Source organism: Schistocerca serialis, chromosome 9 (genome assembly GCF_023864345.2).
Source record: "Schistocerca serialis cubense isolate TAMUIC-IGC-003099 chromosome 9, iqSchSeri2.2, whole genome shotgun sequence".
NCBI lineage: Eukaryota > Metazoa > Arthropoda > Insecta > Orthoptera > Acrididae > Schistocerca > Schistocerca serialis.
This window is the reverse complement of record NC_064646.1, coordinates 193663756-193683467: the sequence shown is the minus strand read 5'-3', so window position 1 is coordinate 193683467 and position 19712 is coordinate 193663756. Positions and strand designations below refer to the sequence as shown.

Sequence of the window (19712 nt, the reverse complement as noted above, 5' to 3'; positions counted from 1 at the left end):
TCCTAAAAATGTGCCATACTCATTGTTTTTGCTGAGTGTTTTTTGGACTGTAAATGTAGTTATGTAGTGTGACTGTGCATTATGATTTTATATTCTTTTTGTCACAGGGCAAGCATTTGTGTGTTTTAGTTCTGTTTGTTTTATGAAAACACTAATCACTGTATTATCATCTAAAGCTACCAGAGTGGGGAAATTTATAACTGACACTAGAACACACATGACCAATAATGTCTCTGATTCACTTTTCCTGCCAGATAAGTATAAGAAATTTACATAAAAATCATCACAAACTATAATCGTTTCTTTGTATCTGACAGACAGCACAATAAACAATCAATATTTTTCACGAAAATTTCCCAAGTACCTATCAGCAACCTGCACACTGTAACAGTAATTCAGGTTTTCCCAAACGGTGTTCAGCAGAACAAGTACTCTGCCTAAAATATTAATAACATGGAAATTTTTGACATTTTGGCGATACTAATTATTTTTTAAAATTAATTGTGATTTCTGTGTTATTAGTTAAGATTTAAAATTGAAATTGAAGCAAGCTAATCTGTAGTTATTACCTCATCCTCTTCCCTTAAGCTCAACATTGACCTTTCCTTTTAGTGTCTGACACACCCACTTGGGAAGCAAGCTTGATACTGCCTGTTGGGTGTAAGAGGCTGTCTATACATTTTAAGATTCACTTTATACCACGTGTTCACTGTCATTAAGGATAATATTTTTTGTAAATTGCATTTGCACTACTGTTCTAACTGTGTAATCATACTTTTTGATCATAGGATGGCCTATGATTGTCCCTTATACCAACACTCATAGACAGTTGGCAAAATAAATAAATTACAATTGTAGACACAAGCATATACTTTCCCAGTACCTTACTGGTCAGTTCCAGTGGCAATATATCAAGAAAATGTATATGAGCATTCATGTATTAAAAAATTTCACAACCATATTAAATGTCCTGTAGGTAACGTGTTACCAATGAAGACAAAATTTAAAATAAAAATAAAAATAAATAAAATACAAAAATAAAAAAAAACTTCCATTGGTCAAATCCTCCTATTGTATTGAAAAATATCAATACAAAACCTCTTAAAATAGGTGTGCAAGTTACAGTTCTTTACAATTACCATCAGAACTATAATTTCATAATGTTAGATCATTTCAGTGTCCCTTTTATGTATTTCCACATTCCGGCAATCCCTCTCTGTGGGATCCATGAAATAAAAATACTGAAATTTGTTGAAAGCGTAATTAAATCTTGCAGGATAGTCATATATACTTCACACAAACAAATAATGTATGAAGATTTTATTTTGTAGTAATTGTAAAGCAAATGAGTAGCAAGAGGAGAGGAAACTTGCAGAAAATAGTTAAGTCTTAGGAACTTTAATAGGGAGTTCAGATGAGGGTGTATGGGGGTCAAGTTAGGTGCAAAGACTTAGCTACAGTTGTGTTGTTTCAATAAATAATAAGAGTAACCTTATTTACAAAAATGTGAAAGATATGTAAATTTTCTAAATTTATAAGGCAGGTTATTCCACAGCTGGTTGCTTGCCACATGTATGGTACTGGTGTAAGCACTATTGATGTGAGTACTGTGGGGTGGAAGAATGACAGTAAAAGGTAGTAAATTTGTTTTATTGACTCTTTTTGGTAATACTAAGTTTAATGGCAGATATATGCAATCTTAATCACTGATGGGATAACCAAACCATCTAAATCCACCCTTCCAGTAGTGCACAACTTCTTTGAAGTAAGGTTAAAGTGGTGTTAGACACATATTTTGGGTGATCACATGCAGAAATTGTGCATGACCATAGAAGAGATGATTTTTGTGCAATTGTCATAAGAGAATAGTATAGTGCCATAAGCGTATTCTTTGTAATGCATCCTCTGTAAGGCTTTGTTTTTTCGTAACATATGAAGCGAAAAACGAATAACATGAATGGTAATGTGAATTTTCAGTGCAAGTAAAATGTTTGTCCATTAACACTCATATATCTCCAACTGAGGAAGAGAATCATATTTCTTTATGACTTTAAAATGGTCTTTCAAATGATCTTTCAAAGAGATTTGCAAGACTACCAACTGATGAGTGTTAGAACTAAAAAGTCAACTTGAGATTTCCTGTAGTTATTCTTAAGCATCACTTTATTTCCTCAGAAATAAATGGCTTGCAGATTTTTGTTAATAGGAAGTTACCTTTACACACACACACACACACACAATATATATATAATCACCATACGTATTCCATTCATCCAACATTGCTAAGTCCCATAGTGATAGTATTTAACCATTTGAATTTGGAGAATGGTCCTTCCTGACCTTATTCGATGTTCTATAATTGCAAGCATTATCTATGTGTTCCCTGCAGCAGGTGATGGTTCTGACAACTTTATCACTTTTGGGCTTCCCTACTTTTGGTCATTCACTTTATCATTACAGATGTAACTGAAACTTGCCATTTTGTCTTCAGCGCAGCGGCATTGGACGTTCAATGATAGAGGCAGAGACAGGAGCCCGTGACATGAAACAGCTGGGCATAATTGTGTCTGTTGACGGCGAACCACGACTGCGTGCTTGGGGTGACACAGAGTGCTCCCGTGTAGATGGCACTGACGGTTCCATGTTCCCACCACACCTTGTCGAGCAGCATGCGCCACTCTACCTGTTCAACAAGGAGCTCTGCCGTCGGCTGCCCCTTGAGTTTGAAAAGGATCTCATGGTAAGTTTTAGCTTTTGGTACTCCACTACACTTGGTGACTGCTCATTTGATTCCAAGCTAGTGCCTGATGGAAAAAAGTTGTAACCACAACAAAAATGTTGTCACACGTGGTTGTTCAGGGCTTGTAAATGGTCCTAAATGACATCAAGACTAAGCTACAACAGTGTCACTTCACTTCATTTGTAACTGTATAGAAAAGTTTATATTATGAAAGATGTAAAGGAAAGCCACAGCTAGGCAGCATGTTCAGCTTGTAAGGATTTATTAACAAAATAACTGAACGACAAAAGGAACATGAACTCTCTCACGTAATGAGTTGTGACACAGCCAGAGCAAAAATCCACAGTGATCCAGGAATGGTTATTTTGTATTTATTGCAGTTTTAGATCACAAGATTTCACTTTAGGTTACTAATTTTGGTCTATGATAACCATCTTCAGATCTACAAAATAATGAGACAAAGGCACTGTGCTGTGCAAAGTGCATCAAACGTAAAAGCAGGGTGATTATAAATCAGTTTATGCATTAATTTCACATTCATATACCCGAATACAAACAGTTTTTTGATCAGTTGGGGCAACATACCTAAATGTGGTGCAGTAAAATTATTTCAAGCCAAAAATCCAAACAAGGTCCATCATTTTTATGTAAATTTCAAAGTGCCACAAAATGTATCTGGGTTATTACTTTGACTGTACCACTTTTACAAATGGTAGCTCGATGTGATAGAAAAATTGTTTTTAGGCAGTAATGTGAATGTGTTTTGGTGTATGGCTGTCATTCTGGAATACATTATTAATTTGATTGTTCTTCATGTTTTCTTTTTCTTGTCCATCTTATCTTGTAAGGCTCTCCTTGGACTCATACTTGGACAGCACTTCCATTGTTGTTAAGGAAATATACATCACATTTTTAAATTATCATCAAGAGTTCAATTTGAATTAATAACTCATGTATTGACCTCCCTGATATACATAATCAGACAAATTACAACAAAGTCTTCTGACAGTACTCAAGATGATTACAGAATGAATCCTAAGAGATTTCATTTGTTTCTCTTAGCTTATCTGCTTCTAAGTAGGCCAGCAATCACTGGTACTTCTGTTCTCATGTCCAAGAAGATATCTCTCGTGAAGGTGCTTGATTGCAATCCCTTGTCACAGTAGCATGATGTCCCTCAAAATGACTCACCACATGCAAATAACAACCACCACCACCCCTCACATTATCTGCAGTCGTACCTATTACATCTTACCTTATAGTTTTCATTCATGAGTATAATTTGGCTGTAAGAAGAGTTAGGGATGAATGTCACTTCACTGGAGTGGTATCACTGCAGCCTTGTTGACATGTAAATTGATTTGTTACTGCCTTACTTGTGAGTTTGATCCACTTTGTACATCAAAATGCCTCTAACTTACTGTTTGTAAATACAAATTCTTAACCTGATGCAAAATTTTGTGATCTTTAACTGGAATAAATACGAAAAAATCTCTCTCTTAGCAACGAATGAGCTACCAACACACAAGAGTTGTGCACCATGGGTTTCTTCTCATGGTTTCATATTCCAGTCAATTTTTTCTTAATACATGTGAATAACCTTCTGTCAGCTGTACCAGATGACTCTAAAGCTCTTTTGTTAGTGGATGATACTTTCATAATTATTACAGATTGACTAACATGGAAAGAAGCAACTTCCAGTTCGCAGTGAATAGACTGGCTTCATTCCAGTAAAGCACAGTACATTCAGCTTTTTAAACATATTGATACTCAGGTCTCTAATAGTGACTCAGTTACTGATGTACTAGACATGAGATCTGTTGCACCTGGAAAGTGTGGCTGTTGAGGTCTCATGCAATGCACATATTCATGACCTGCTGCAGAAACCACACACATACTTTTACAATTAGAATATCTTAAAATTACAGCCAGTGACACACTCCAACTTTCTTAACATTGGATACACTAATTCTTTAATGTAATATGGGCTCATATTTTGCAGCAAAATGTTTACTTCAAGCCCAACAGTGAACCATTCAGGTGGTATGTGGTAATAATTCACAAATGTTGTGTAAACCTCTACACAATGAGCTGCAAGCTCAGCATTTATAACTGTTCAGAAGGTATGGAGTACTCAGAAATATACAGGATGAAACACAACTCCACTGACACCCTTTCACAGGAGGCAATGTGGATCAAAACAAGAAAAAACTGTCCATGAAATATGGGCTCTAAATTCCACATCTTAAGACCTCTTAGCACTTGTTCATCTTAGCTACAGTGTTCATAGCTCTTAAGACATGCATTTTAGAGCCCATGTTCAGTGGAACCTATCTGTCCATATCACCACATCTGTAAGTTTTTCAGCAGAAGTTGTGGTTCACACTGTTGTGACTCAACTTGAAGTTATTACACACACTGCATATTTTAACAGGTTTCCACATGAGCTGAAAAAGGTTATTAACAAATCGCATGATTACAAACCCAGACTGAAAGTGTTCCTTCTGGGAAACAACTTCTGCTTTTGCAGGAATACTATAGGTACACTCACAGGTTTAAATGGCTATAATTCACTAAAATGAATCAGATATTATGCAGCATTGTTCATACGTTACTTCTTTACACTCTTTTCATTGTCTTATGATAACTGAATATCAGTAAAGTGTATTGAAAAGTTTTAACAGCAGCCAATATGAAGACAAATGTAAGACGTAAATAAACTATAGATACAATGGTTTTGACTGTGTAGAGGAAATAAAAAAGAAACAGAATGAGATTTTCACTCTGCAGCGGAGTGTGCGCTGATATGAAACTTCCTGGCAGATTAAAACTGTGTGCCCGACCGAGACTCGAACTCGGGACCTTTGCCTTTCGTGGGCAAGTGCTCCACCAACTGAGCTACCAAAGCACGACTCACGCCCGGTACTCACAGCTTTACTTCTGCCAGTACCTCATCTCCTACCTTCCAAACTTTACAGAAGCTCTCCTGCGAACCTTGCAGAACTAGCACTCCTGAAAGAAAGGATATTGCAGAGACATGGCTTAGCCACAGCCACTGGCAGAAGTAAAGCTGTGAGTACTGGGCGTGAGTCGTGCTTCGGTAGCTCAGTTGGTAGAGCACTTGCCCGCGAAAGGCAAAGGTCCCGAGTTCCAGTCTCGGTCGGGCACACAGTTTTAATCTGCCAGGAAGTTTAAAAAAAGAAACAGTTTTTTACATGATGTCACAGATGCACTATTCTCTGCTAGGGTTTTACATCCTGTATAGGCTTGTTTATGTAATTCAGACATTTTGACATGAGTTTTGATGATTTTTCTCGCATTGTGCCAGATTAATGACAGGCTAATTCCTCTAAGGCCGTAGATAACTATTTATGCTATCCTTGTTCATTATTAAGATATGGACAATTCTAATGATGTGTCTTGCCTGGCACACCAGTGGGTTAACAATGAGGACTGACGTGTATATCAGCCTGGAGATGGTTCTCAGGAAGTTTCCTACAGCTGACTAGGTGAATACCAGGCTAGTAATGTCTTGCATCTGTTAAACAATTCAGATATATTGAAAACAGTAACACACTTTCATGTGGGATAGCACTAGACACAGGCATATGGGGTACATAATTATATTTTGGGGAGGAAGGAGTGGCAACAGGTAGGGCATCCTGCCACCCTCTACCAATAACACTGTCAAACAAAGAAACACTGACCATGTGAAGACACAGGATGTGGTCAGGAGGAGGAGGAGGAGGAAGAAGAAGAAGAAGAAGAAGAAGAAGAAGAAGAAGAAGGACAGCATGAATTCTAATGGTGTATGTCTTTTTCTAGATTTGGTTTTATTGTTATTTTCATTCTGAAGTTCGTAGTTCAATGTCATACCATCCAGATTTTTAAAAACAATTTCTTGTAATTTTATGCCAAATTCCGAGATCAGTTGAACAGAAATAAAATTAGTAAATCAACCCAGCCTAAAATATGCAAATGACTTCCTTCCTTTGATCAGATGTCTTGGAGAGTTAGAATAACTGTGCAATAGCTGGACAGCATAGTTTGCACAAAACATGTATTTGCAGTAGCCAAAACTAAGGCAATATTGAAGGAAAGTGGTAGACATACAAAGCATCACAATTGGGAAGACACAATAGTAGTAGTGGAAAAAATTGTTAGTTATTAGTGTAAAATTAAGTAGACAGATAACATATGAAATGAAAGATACTAAGAAAAGAACATGTGAGCAAAGAAATGAGTCTTTACCATAAGGAGAGACAGGTAATAAGGACATCTATTACATCTAACAAAATACTTAACTTTCTACTCAGAGATGGAATAGGAAAGCTGCAGTGGTGAAAAACTGTATGATCAGACAAACATTAAACTACATCAGAATGAAAATGTCCATACAGAAATTTATTAAATTCAGAAAAATACATGTGGTCTGCCTAGAACTTATCTTCAGAAGGCATCTGTCCCAGGAGTACCAATGGACACACATACAAAGATAAGAAGACTGCTCTCATAGCTTTTGAAACCACAGATACATTTTCACAGTAGAGAAGTAGTAGTACTGAACATGTAAGAGAAGTGTGCCGAGTCACTCAGAAACCAGGCCTTTCAGACAAGATGGATTCATTTTAACCTGTGATCTGAGTTATCTTCCTTTCCCCTTGTCTCTTAATCCCCCAACATTTTTTTTTTCTATCATGAAGAAGGAACCTGTCTTTCTGAAAGATCAGAGCACAGACTATACAGGGTGCATAAAAAGGAATCATCATATTTAAAAAAAATCATAACCATTATGTTATTTGAGATATGTACTAGAACAACATATGGTTGGAAAGAGCAAACTCTCAAGTTTTACATGGTTCCTGCTAGTAGCAGCAGTGTGCGTCCACTTCAGTTCTAGTAAAAATGGTGTTGGGACAACAGAAAGCATTTCGTGCTCTACGTTTTGTGTGGAGCATATCAGTAATAACTTTTCAACTTGACTTTCATACTAGGTATCATGTGGATCATCCTACAGCACAGAGCATTAGACGATGACACGAACAATTCCAAGAAACAGGATGTTTGTGTAAAGGCAAATCTCCAGGCTGTCCATGAGTACCTAGACACAGACTTCGAAAGCATCCACCATAGTTTCAAAAGGAGTCTATAGAAATCCATGCAATGTGCTGCTACACAGCTCAACAAGCCCCCGATGTCCATTTGGCATGTGTTGTGTTGCCATTTGCACATATAATTGTACAAAATTCAGCTACTGCAAGCTCTTTGTGAACATGGCAAACAATGTGTGGGATTCTGAATTTCATTCTTGGCAAGATGGGGATGCCAGTTTCCTTCCACACTTAGTGTTTAGTGACAAGGCAACATTCCATTTCAATGGAAAAGTGAACTATCTTAATGTGAGAATATGAGGTATGGAACAACCACATGAAGTTGCAAAACATGAGAGGGATTCTCCAAAATTTAATGTGTCTTATGCAGTTTCACGCGAAAAAGTGTATGGTCTATTTTTCTTTCCCAAGGACATGATTGCAGGAAGCATGTATCTTGATATGCTTGAGAACTTAGAGACTGATTTGAATGACTTCATTTACCAACAGGATGGGGCCACACTGGCATCTGGGAGTGGAAGAATTTTTAAATTGAAGGATTACTGAATAATGGGTCGGTTGCACTGGACCAAATGATGCAGCCTTATATTACTGGCCTCCAAGGTCACTGGACTTGACTGTATGTGATTATTTCTTGTGGGGGTTTATAAAAGACTCTGTTTATGTGCCTATTTTAACAACAATGAATGAACAGAGACATCACATAACAGCAGCTGTGGAAGCAGTAACTCAAGACATGCTTACTGCAGTGTGGGAACAACTTTAATACCACATTGACAAATGCCATGCATCTCAAGGAGGCATATTAAACCCCTATGAAAAGGTACAAAAAATCTTTTTCAGTTTCCCTTTCATCCAAAAGCAAAATTCATTGTATGTTTATTAGTTTCAGAAAGAAAGACGTGACAAATCGGATGATTCTTTCTGATACACCCTGCATTTGTGTATGTAATGGTAATATCAGTGGGTGCACTCTCCAGCTTAAGTTCTGACCAGTCCATGTGCCTGTTTGTAAATAATAAAATGTGTAAGTCCTTTTATTGTAACAAAACTGTGCCTAGACAGTTGCTCATTCACTCATTCATTCATTGTCCATTACAGTCGTAACAACAAGCTCTCCCATTGTTGGAACATTTTGTAATTAGTTTGGGTATTTGAGGAATGAAAACATACAGTTTTCCATAACTGACAGGTGCTTTCTTTATATAAAGTGTTTACTCTCTCTCCACTGCTAGTCTGTACAACTATGTGATATTGCTCCTTTACATCAGGCAGTTACATGGATGTTGCAGTTAGGTATATACAAAGAGAGAATCTGTTACAGCTCAATAACTCTATTTAAAGTCCACAAAATTTCCAGGTGAACGATATTCCTGCAAGACAGTACAGGCCTCCACGAAATGTGTTTGCAAGGGGTGACGTCAATCCTGAAAATGCTTGCTTCTGCCAGAGTGATGAGTGTCCACCTGGAGGAGTCTTCAATGCTTCACCATGTGCCTTTGGTAAGAAGAGAAAAGTAACCTACAAATAATGGATTTTATATGCCATTTATTTGCAGTTATTGAATGTCTTCTCAACCAAATATTGTCATTGTCATCTTCAATAAATTCAGTTGTTGTCAATTAAAAAATATTATATTCCAATGGAGATTATTTAAGCTTTGAAACTTGTCAATGTACAGGTGGGTATCAAATGTTTATGTACTTTAATATACCACCAATCTGAAGTAATAACAATGTCTTGTGTACTAGCTGTTCTCTGTAACTGCAGTAGTGGAACCTCATCTGCTGTATATTAGGTGACATGTTAGATATTTGACCTTGAAATTGGTCAAATACAAATGAACTGAGATAGAAAGTCCCTCTGATTTTAAAATATAACCTATTATTGGAAGCAGGCCAGAGGCAGCAGAAACATCAACTGTGTTACGAATCAGTAATATGAAGACTAGCCGTGTCCAAAGTAATTATGGTGTACAGTCATCACAGTTTTTATGTATTTATCATCTCCCTAATTAACAGTTAGTAGAAATTAGAAATCTGAGCAGAAAGCATTCTATGGTAACAACTAACAAATCTTTGTAATTTGTGAGAAGATAATGCCATAGTTAAAAAAGTAGGCAGACTGTGATGATTTTTCCAGAGTGAAAGTCAACCCTGGTGGCTTCTGACATCATCTTCACAGCATCCATGAGACACAGCCAGGACACAGTCACTGCATGATAGTCAAGACTGAACTATAAATACTGCAGTTGCCCTCGTCTCTACTAATAATCATTATGTAGAAATATAAACCATCTTTTAGAAGTGTTACTTTCCAAAGAATTTTAAACTTTGATGGTATGAAAAATTGTAGAATCTGTTGCCTGTCCACTTCACCTCTGTTACTGGTAGTGTTAAGTGAAAGAGACTGAAGTTACTTCATCAATGTCACTCTCTTTGCTATGGTAATCCTTGTGCAGGCAAATCTTGCTTGCCATACACAATCATTGCTAAAATTGGTCAACATGTAATTTGCTGACCATGCATGACTGTCAATGGGATGACACAGCAAACATACTAACAGACAAAAGCTTCTACTTCATTGTTCGAAGAGCAGGATATTAAAGATGACTGCCATAATTGTAAATCAGAACTTAATGCGAGATTAGGTTGCAGAAACAGGCAAGTGGGTATCACAAGCTACACATGTGCAACATCAACATGTGGGTGACAATTAAGACACTTCTGATTGTCACCAATTTTAGCATGATGCTCTTGCTACAAGTATTGAACAGCATGGACCAACTGTGACTGTAGCTAGATATATGTAGTCGATGTAGAATGTTGTTATGTATATGAATGCCTGTGTTCTACTATAAACATGAAACTGATTAAGGTTTACTAGGGCTACAATTTCATTGAACTTTTACCACTGTTCCATTTTTTCAGGATAAATTATGAATAAGAATTACATGGAAAATTTGATGAGGGACACAGATGCTAAATAATAAGGCACACTCTTCCAAGATAAAACTGCTCTAACTCATAATATTTTAACATTATTTAGCATACAAGCAGCTCCATATTATGAATCATCTATAGTCAATTTCACAGCAGAGAATTTGGTTAAATTTCTTTCACCACTGCATTAAGGGAACTTTGCACTAGATTGCATTGTGAATAATATGCAAGTACTTTAGAAATAAGTTGTATGCATACTTCCCCCAACTTGATTGCTGCACAACAATTCCAGTCAGTTCAAGGCTATTTTTTGCTATTTTATTTGCCATGTTTGTTGTTTTGATAGCCACCTGTAAATAGTTGTAATTAGGAATAAGCACAACACAAAAAGTAGACTGAACACAACTTTATTTCATGAAAGCATTAACAGATTGAACACAGCATTTAAGTAACATTCAGCAGGAACCAATTACATACACAAAGAACTATAGCAATACACATAGAACTAAGGCCAAGTGTAGCTCAGCTAGCCTTGTCTGAAGGCACCATCTGTGGATGACATAGTACTGCCGAAGCATGGCCTTTTGAAGGTATGTGCACACCTCACTGCATTCCTCCTGTCTTAAGGAGATCACAGATTCTTGAGACATCCATGCTGTCCTCCTTGTCTGCTGGGCTCTGGCTAAGGTGGTGTGCTGCAGCAGGAGCATACAGTCTGAAGTGCTTTGGGTGCAGACACATTCTGCCTCCACTTTCCCATGTCAAACCATATGGCAACAGTTACAACACTGTGGTTGTTTCCATGTCGACCTTGGGCATCAGCTCAGGCATTGGTGCTCTTGGTGTGGTGACCGTACAGGTATCAGTGGTCACTTAGGGATGGATGATGGAATCCCTGAATATGGTGTTGGAAGGAACAGAAGAACTGTTGATTAGGCCACTGAGGACAGATATCCTTGCCTGCATGGGAATGGAGAACTGGCAGTGGTAGGTGATGTGACACCTAATGTGGATGGGCTCAGAGGTGACAATGGGACATCAGGGGGTACCCTGTTGTCCATGCGAAAGTGAAGCTGATCATGGTGCCTGGAGAAGCGACCATTCTCCACGCAAATGTCGCAGAGATCCTGCCCCTGGCATCTGGTGATGACAGCTGGAATCCATTTAGGGTAATCCTCCGCAAAACTTGATATGAAGCTACAACCTTCATGATCTGTGTGCTAGTTACAGGAACACCATCAACCTTCTGCTGTGTGGTGATATCAGTGTGGAAACAAAGCAATTCCTCCTGATCAAACCCTGGGTCTGGACTGTCTGGCAGGTAGGACAAAGCATCGGCATTTGTGTGTTGATTCATAGGGCAGAAATGAATCGTGCAGTTGTAATGCGAAATAAAAGGAGCCCAGTGTTGAATGTGTTGTGCCACTTTATCTGGTAATGCTGCAAAAGGACTGAATAAGGAAAGTAATGGTTTATGTCGATGACCAGGTGGAATTTGGTACCATAGAGAAAAACATGGAATTTCTTCACAGGATATACAATGACCAAAGCTTCCTTTTCTATCTGAGAGTGCCTAATGTGAGCAGGGGTCAATGTTTTTGAGGCTTGAGCAATAGGCCACTGAGAACCATTGGGATATCTATGAGCCAGTACTGCCCCCAACCTGTACTGTGAAGTGTCTGTTGCAAGGACCAATTGGAAGCCTGTTTGGTACGTCACTAAGAGGGGTGCAGATGGCAACATGGCCTTATGAAGGGTGGAAAATGCAGTTTCACAAGTCAGCAATCAGCGAAACTGAGTCCCTTCGCACAGCAACACATGTAATGGCTGCATGATTGTTGCTGCCCCAGAAAAAAGTTTATGGTGGTAGGCAGCTTTGCATACAAAAACCTGAAGTTCTTTGACTGACATAGTGTGGAAGTGACATAATAGCAAAAACATGTTGATGCAGGGGATTGAGACATTTGGAAGAAACTTCATTCCAAGGTAAATGATAGAAGGTTGAAAAACAATTGATGTTTTTCAAAACTGCACTTCAACCCAGCCACTTGGAGGACAGAAAAAAAAACAGTACAGAGATTTTGTAAATGTTCCTCAATGTAATCCAAATAGTTTGCAGAACCTGGCACAGACACTACATGTTGTTCCAAAAAAATGCTGAAAAATAGCAGGAGTGCTGGTGACAAGTGTTGGTGCAGTTAAATTGGGGTATTGACAAATAACATACATTGTGACTCTGTATCTAAAGGGAGTAACAAATAGGTATCTGACAAGTCAATTTTTGAGAAGTATTGACCACTTGATAACTTCACAAGGAGTTTGTCTTAGAGTGATATTGGGTATGTATGCACTATACATTGTGCGTTCACATAAGCTTCAAAATAGCCACAAAAGTGTAACTGGCCAGACTATTTCTTTACTATAACTAAGGGGATACACCATTCATCTGATGCAGTGGTCTGAACAATGCCACATCCATGAGGCGATTTAATTCATCTTTGACTTGTTCCCTGAGTGTCACTGGAACCAAATGGGCCCGGAAAAAAGATGCCAAGCAGAATGTTTCATGGTAACGTGCATGTACAAATTATTGACACCCCATTCCAGGAGAGAACAAAGAGAAAAACTCGGAACATAATGCATTAACTGTGTTTATGTCACTTGTTCAGAGACTAAATTCACTTCATCTGAAATGGTAAAATTAAACAACTTAAAAGCATCTAATCCAACAAGATTCTCCGTGTGTGCATTATCTACAACAAGAAATGTAAGTGATCAGACTACTGACTTGTAGGTCACTGGGGCAGAGAATTGGCTGAGAACAGGAATACTCTGTTCATTGTAATTTACTAACTTTCGTGACTTACGGAGAAGCAGAGGGGAGCCCAAGTCCATTTAAGTTTGTGAGTTTAACAAGGTTGCTGAAGCTCCTGCATCCACTTGCATCTGCAGATTTTTACAAAAAACCATAACATCAATGAAAGACTTGTTAGGTACAACAGAAGAAGCCGATACAATGTTTACATCCATAACTGCATCAGATCTTTGTGCTGAGTTTTTTCATTACAAACAAAAGCAATGTCGCTTTTTTTGTTGCAGTCATGACAAGTAGCTCAGTGTTTTGGGCTGTCTGGGTGTTCATGGTTAATGAAGCAATAAGGGCAGGACAAGAGCGTGAAACTCTTTAATTTACTGACCTGTTTACTATGTTGGTGCAGCTGTTGCTGGAAGTGAGGCCAGCTGCTTTGATGCCATGATAGTGTATGCGCCACCACAATCATGCCTTCCCCTGTGAACTATATGAAGCTTGGTGTGGAGGAGAGAATTGGATTTCTGATACCTCACAACTTGACTCAATTTGGTTATCTGCTTCTCATGACACCTTGAACAACTGTGCAATAGCTAAAATCTCAGAAATGGATTTTCACACTGGAGAGCACATTCTCAACCTCACGATCTGGAGCTAAACGAATAATAAGATCTCTCACTATCTGATCAGCATATGGCTCTTTATGCACATCAGATACAAAATAATGACAATGAGTTCAGCTGGCCATGCTCAATAGGATTGATGCAGTTGCTTCCAATAGAAGTAAAACTTGACCAGGGATGCAATAACATGGGTGCACTTGGAGTAGTATTTTGAAAGAAGTTCACAGATTTGGTCAAACGTTACAGAAGACAGATCCTGCAATGAGGCAAGTCAATATAGGACTTCATACATTCTTGGTGATATTCATGAAACCAAGGCATGACATAAAATAGCATCAGTAATCCCAAAAGCTTGAAAGTGTTGTCGCAAACGTTTCTGGTATGCGTCTCGTTCCTCAATGGTCTCATTGTATGTAGAAGAGGCAGATGGATAAACAAATGGGACTGTGGACGACAAAACAGAAGGTGACACAGTGGATGGAGGAACATTCTGACCTGATTGTCCAGTGCCTCTGATTGGTGGAGAAATGCTGTGGTAAATGATTCTTGCAGTTCAACCAACCAATGAAAAATGTCCTCCATAACACCATCAGCCATCAAGAGAATAAAGATAAGACTAACCAGAGTAGAATTCTGTGTGTAGAACAGGACCACACTCATCGCTAATCGTGTTGTAATTAGGTATACGTACAACATGACCAGTACGCTGAACACAACTTTATTCCATGGAAGCATTAACAAGTTGAACACAGTATTTCAGTATTTAAGTAACATTCAGCAGGAACCAATTATGCGTGCGCATATGCGCATCTGAGGTGCCCTGTGCACATGATGTAGCACTGCCTCATTCTCGGCCTTTCGAAAGTACACGCACACGTCACTGCATAAATACTTTACGGTAATGCTCAGATTCAGCATATGAGCTGCTATATTTACTTGTAGCGTCATATTAATTAAAACTAAAGGCAGACTAAAACTGTGTGACAGACTGAGACTTGAACCTAGAACCTTGCCTTTCACAGGTGATGCTCCCACAGACTAGATAGTCCATGAATGACTTGAGATGCACTTGCACAGCTCCGCTTCTCCCAGTACCTCTCTTACTTTCCAGACTTCACAGAAGTTCTGCTGCATACCTTGCTGGACCAGTACCATTGTTAGAGAAGGTAATACAAAGATAGGGTATGGATAGCTGAGGCAGTGCAAACATTGCACAAAAGCAGAACTGGTTCAGGTCCCAGTCTGGCACACAATTTTCATTTGCCACAAACTTTAAAAATTGTGCTCAAATTAAAACAATTTTTCAGATTACGTAACAGAGAATTTTTCTTTTATACTTTTGTTGAATTCCCGAGACAAAATTACTATATCTTTACTTAAAATTATTTTAGAATTAAAATTCCTGACATAAAAATTATTAAAACTATTTCAAATATGATTTTGAGAATGGTGTAAACTACTTTGTCTGTGTCGTATTTTTCATTTTTTTGTCTTCTTAAGTAAATGCTAAGTACGAACTTTTACCACTCTTACATTATTTTGGGCACCATTGTAGACATTCGAAAATTTGCTTAATGTATTCATGTATCTACTGATTTTTATCTTCAGTATAAATAATCATCCTTCCACAGTGAAACACCATTTTCCATTAGTAGAGTATTTGTTCTCTAATTGATGTCTTATTTACATTGTATCTCTTATTTTTGTGAAAGCTATATTTGAACTTTATGCAGTTTGACACATTCTGTATCCTGATTTACTCATCACCTACATTTACGGAACATGAAATAAATAACAAAATTAAAGTAACAAAAAAACTCTGCTACACAGTGAATGTTCATTCTGGATCAGATCAATAGTTATAAAACTATATAATAAGATAGTATTGCTATTTTATTTCTGAAAAGTTCTGCAAAGCTCATCCTTACTTTTTATTTTTGTGTTTTGTACTTAACTTCTTCTTACTTTTGAATGTTTTAAACAGGAAATTTGTTCGTGGCAAATTTGGAATATTTTGCTTCCTTAATTATGTTAAGGATACTACCTTTTATTTATTCTGAATCATGGGACACACAGCTGTGTATTATAATAACAACCACTTGCCTGTAGCCGATTGATGTGTGGATCATAGGAACACATAATGGAAAACAGCATTATCACTATCTTTCGAGCCCTAGCTCATTTGCTAGCAATACTACATACAGTCTCATACACAACCACACAGATACCTAAACACCCACTTCTATGGCCACAGCAAGACTTCTATAATTGTTCATATTTGTTTATTGAAAGCAGTTGCCTAAGCTAATGGAGGTGGGGAGGGGGTAAGGAAGGATACAAAGAGAGGGTGATGGGGAAAAAGGCAGGTCTCAGGGCAGATGACTTTGCAGCTGCACAACAAGACAAAAAACAAAAAAGTTTAGGGGACAACAAAAAGAGGTGTAAGGGGGAGAGAGAGAGAGAGAGAGAGAGAGAGAGAGAGAGAGAGAGAGAGAGAGAGAGCAGCTGTGTATTATAATAACAACCACTTGCCTGTAGCCGATTGATGTGTGGATCATAGGAACACATAATGGAAAACAGCATTATCACTATCTTTCGAGCCCTAGCTCATTTGCTAGCAATACTACATACAGTCTCATACACAACCACACAGATACCTAAACACCCACTTCTATGGCCACAGCAAGACTTCTATAATTGTTCATATTTGTTTATTGAAAGCAGTTGCCTAAGCTAATGGAGGTGGGGAGGGGGTAAGGAAGGATACAAAGAGAGGGTGATGGGGAAAAAGGCAGGTCTCAGGGCAGATGACTTTGCAGCTGCACAACAAGACAAAAAACAAAAAAGTTTAGGGGACAACAAAAAGAGGTGTATGGGGAGAGAGAGAGAGAGAGAGAGAGAGAGGAGAGAGAGAGAGAGAGAGAGAGAGAGAGAGAGAGAGGGGGGGGGGGGGGGAAAAAACTTGTGTGTAGGGGGGGGTGTATGATATGGATGGAGAAGGAATGATATTGGAAGAAGAGAGTAAAAAACAAGGTGCAGTAGGGACAGGGTAGCTGAGGGTTAGGCCAGAGAGAGTGTAAGAGCACTGGGTATGTTGTTGAGACAATTCCCACCTGCATCTAGATGAAAATTTTTACAGCTCACCACAGTTTGCCCCCAGGGTATTCACAACTCTTTTGTGAGTACGTGCTTGACTAGCATGGGGCCCCAGCCTTCGCAGCATTACTTCCTCTCCATGCTGCAAGGTTTTATTGGTGCAGACCCTGCTTGGATGTTGTTTGTGGCCGGTCGGAGTGGCCGTGTGGTTCTAGGTGCTACAGTCTGGAGCCGAACGACTGCTCCAGTCACAGGTTTGAATCCTGCCTCGGGCATGGATGTGTGTGATGTCCTTAGGTTAGTTAGGTTTAATTAGTTCTAAGTTCTAGGCAACTGATGACCTCAGAAGTTAAGCCGCATAGTGCTCAGAGCCATTTGAATCATTTTTTGTTGTTGTTTGTGACTGGGACTTGTGTTTCCATTTCTGATGTTTTCCACAACTTTTCATTAATAAAAACATGGTCCCCAATTGTTGGGTTTGACATGCCACCAATTTTCAAAATTCTCCAGAAGTGCAGTCCATGCTGTGTAGGTTGCCTAGAGCAGTGTATACTCCACCTTTGTGCTTTCCATCTTTGCACCCTTCTCTTTAATAAGGTAATATACGCAAAACCCAGCACAGTAGCCTCCCATTGTGGGGAGTCGTAAAATACCTGCATTGATAGTCCCCTGACCAGTAGCAATAGCACAGTTCGTGCATGAGCTGGAAACTTCTTATGTGTGGCAAGGAGTATTTGTCCATTGTGACTGGGGCATGATAACTGTGACGAATGGATTACTGGCCAGGTAGCTGCTGCTGTGGCTGGGTCCTTCATAATAATAGATCCATTTCTTATTCAGAAAGATGTTGACGCCATTGCTGACCCTGTGAAATCCAGCTCTCGTTTACGGAATGGCTCTTTGCTTTTGGAGACTACTTCTGATTCTCAAGCACAAAAACTGCTTGCTGCCTCACCTCTCAACAGCTATGCTGTTCCTGTCAGGCCCATAAAATTCTGAATTCTTCCCATGGTGTTATTTGCATTAGGCAACTCAATGGTCTGACTGAGGCCAAAATCCAATCTTACCTCTCTGATCAGGGTGTCATTGCCATCCATTAGGTGATGAAAAAGGTAGATTCCACCTTAGTGCCCACCTGCACACTTTTTCTCAACTTCGATAGAGTGGTGCGTCCATATAAGATCAAAGCAGGCTATGAAATTATCACAGTCCAACCATACATACCAAACCCAATGCGCTACTACCAATGTCATTGTTTCAACCACACTAGAATGCCTTGCCAACACCCAGCCAAATGTGTAACCTGAGGTAGGGATGCACATGAGGAGGATTGTCCACCTCCTTCTCCCCACTGTATCAATTGCAATGATGGCCATGCAGTCTCCTCTCTGGATTGTTTCATATATCTTGATGAGCGGGCTGCCCAGGAGATCTGGGTAAAGGAAAAAAAAAGGCCTTACCCAGTTGCTCGTAAGTTATTGGCTAGTCACAAACCCTTCGTTCTCCCATCTGGCACCTATAGTTCTGTTCTTGTTACCTCTTGCTCCATGAAGGACATGGCGAGACAGACATGCCACCTCAAATTCAGCTCTGAGGTTGTGAAATCGCCCAGTGTCAAGGTAGCATCACCATTCCACTGTCCAGCTGTGCAACAAACCACCAGACTCTCGCCTCGAGGGGTGAAGCCACCAGCTACACAACTGATAGGCTGGAAAGGATAGGAGAAGTACTCCTGTGAGGACTTCCTATGTCCCTCATGTTCTTCGCCTTCACCGACTTGAAGACCCTCTTAAACGGTGTTGCCATACGAAACCTTAGCCCGGCCAGCCTCCGCGTTGCCAGTGTGCACCACCAACCATTTCTCTGTGTTGGACTCCGCAGAACAACAGCACAAGCAAGCTGATGCTTCTGTGAACCTCACGGAGCAGGATCCTCCTCCTTCTGTGCCGTGAAGCAGCAAGTCTTCACAGGCTGTCACTCGGCAGCCATTGAGGTGACACCCCTTCATTTCTTCCTCATCATGACTCTCCTCCAATGGAAAGTTCGCAGCCTTCAGTCCCACAAAGAGGATTTATGGCTGTGTCTAGCATTGCAGCATCCCCTTGTACTCTACGTTCAAGAAACAAAATTGCATCCTCACGACTGCTTTGAGCTTTCACATTTCTTCCCGGTTCGTTTTGACCTTCCCGAGGTCAGCATTCTGTCTCCTGGAGCATCATGCTACTCACACGGGATGACATTCATAGTCAATCCATCTCCAATGACTACCCATCTTCGAGCTGTTGCAGTTCACCTTTTCGTCCCTCACCTGACTGTTCCCTCTGTACCATTTATGTCCCGCCATCATTTGATATCACCATGGCAGACTTTCTTCAGCTTATTTGGCAGCTA

General features: G+C 39.3%; 1 protein-coding gene across 1 annotated transcript in view; it reads left to right on the top strand.

Annotated features, from left to right (window-relative positions):
- Window positions 1-19712, top strand: part of LOC126419020 (lysosome membrane protein 2-like) — a 415667-nt gene that overhangs the window by 367035 nt on the left and 28920 nt on the right. Inside the window, exons 6-7 of the mRNA XM_050086076.1 lie at window positions 2492-2740; window positions 9212-9353. Of these exons, the coding sequence (XP_049942033.1) occupies window positions 2492-2740; window positions 9212-9353 (391 nt within the window). The remainder of the gene's footprint in view (window positions 1-2491; window positions 2741-9211; window positions 9354-19712) is intronic.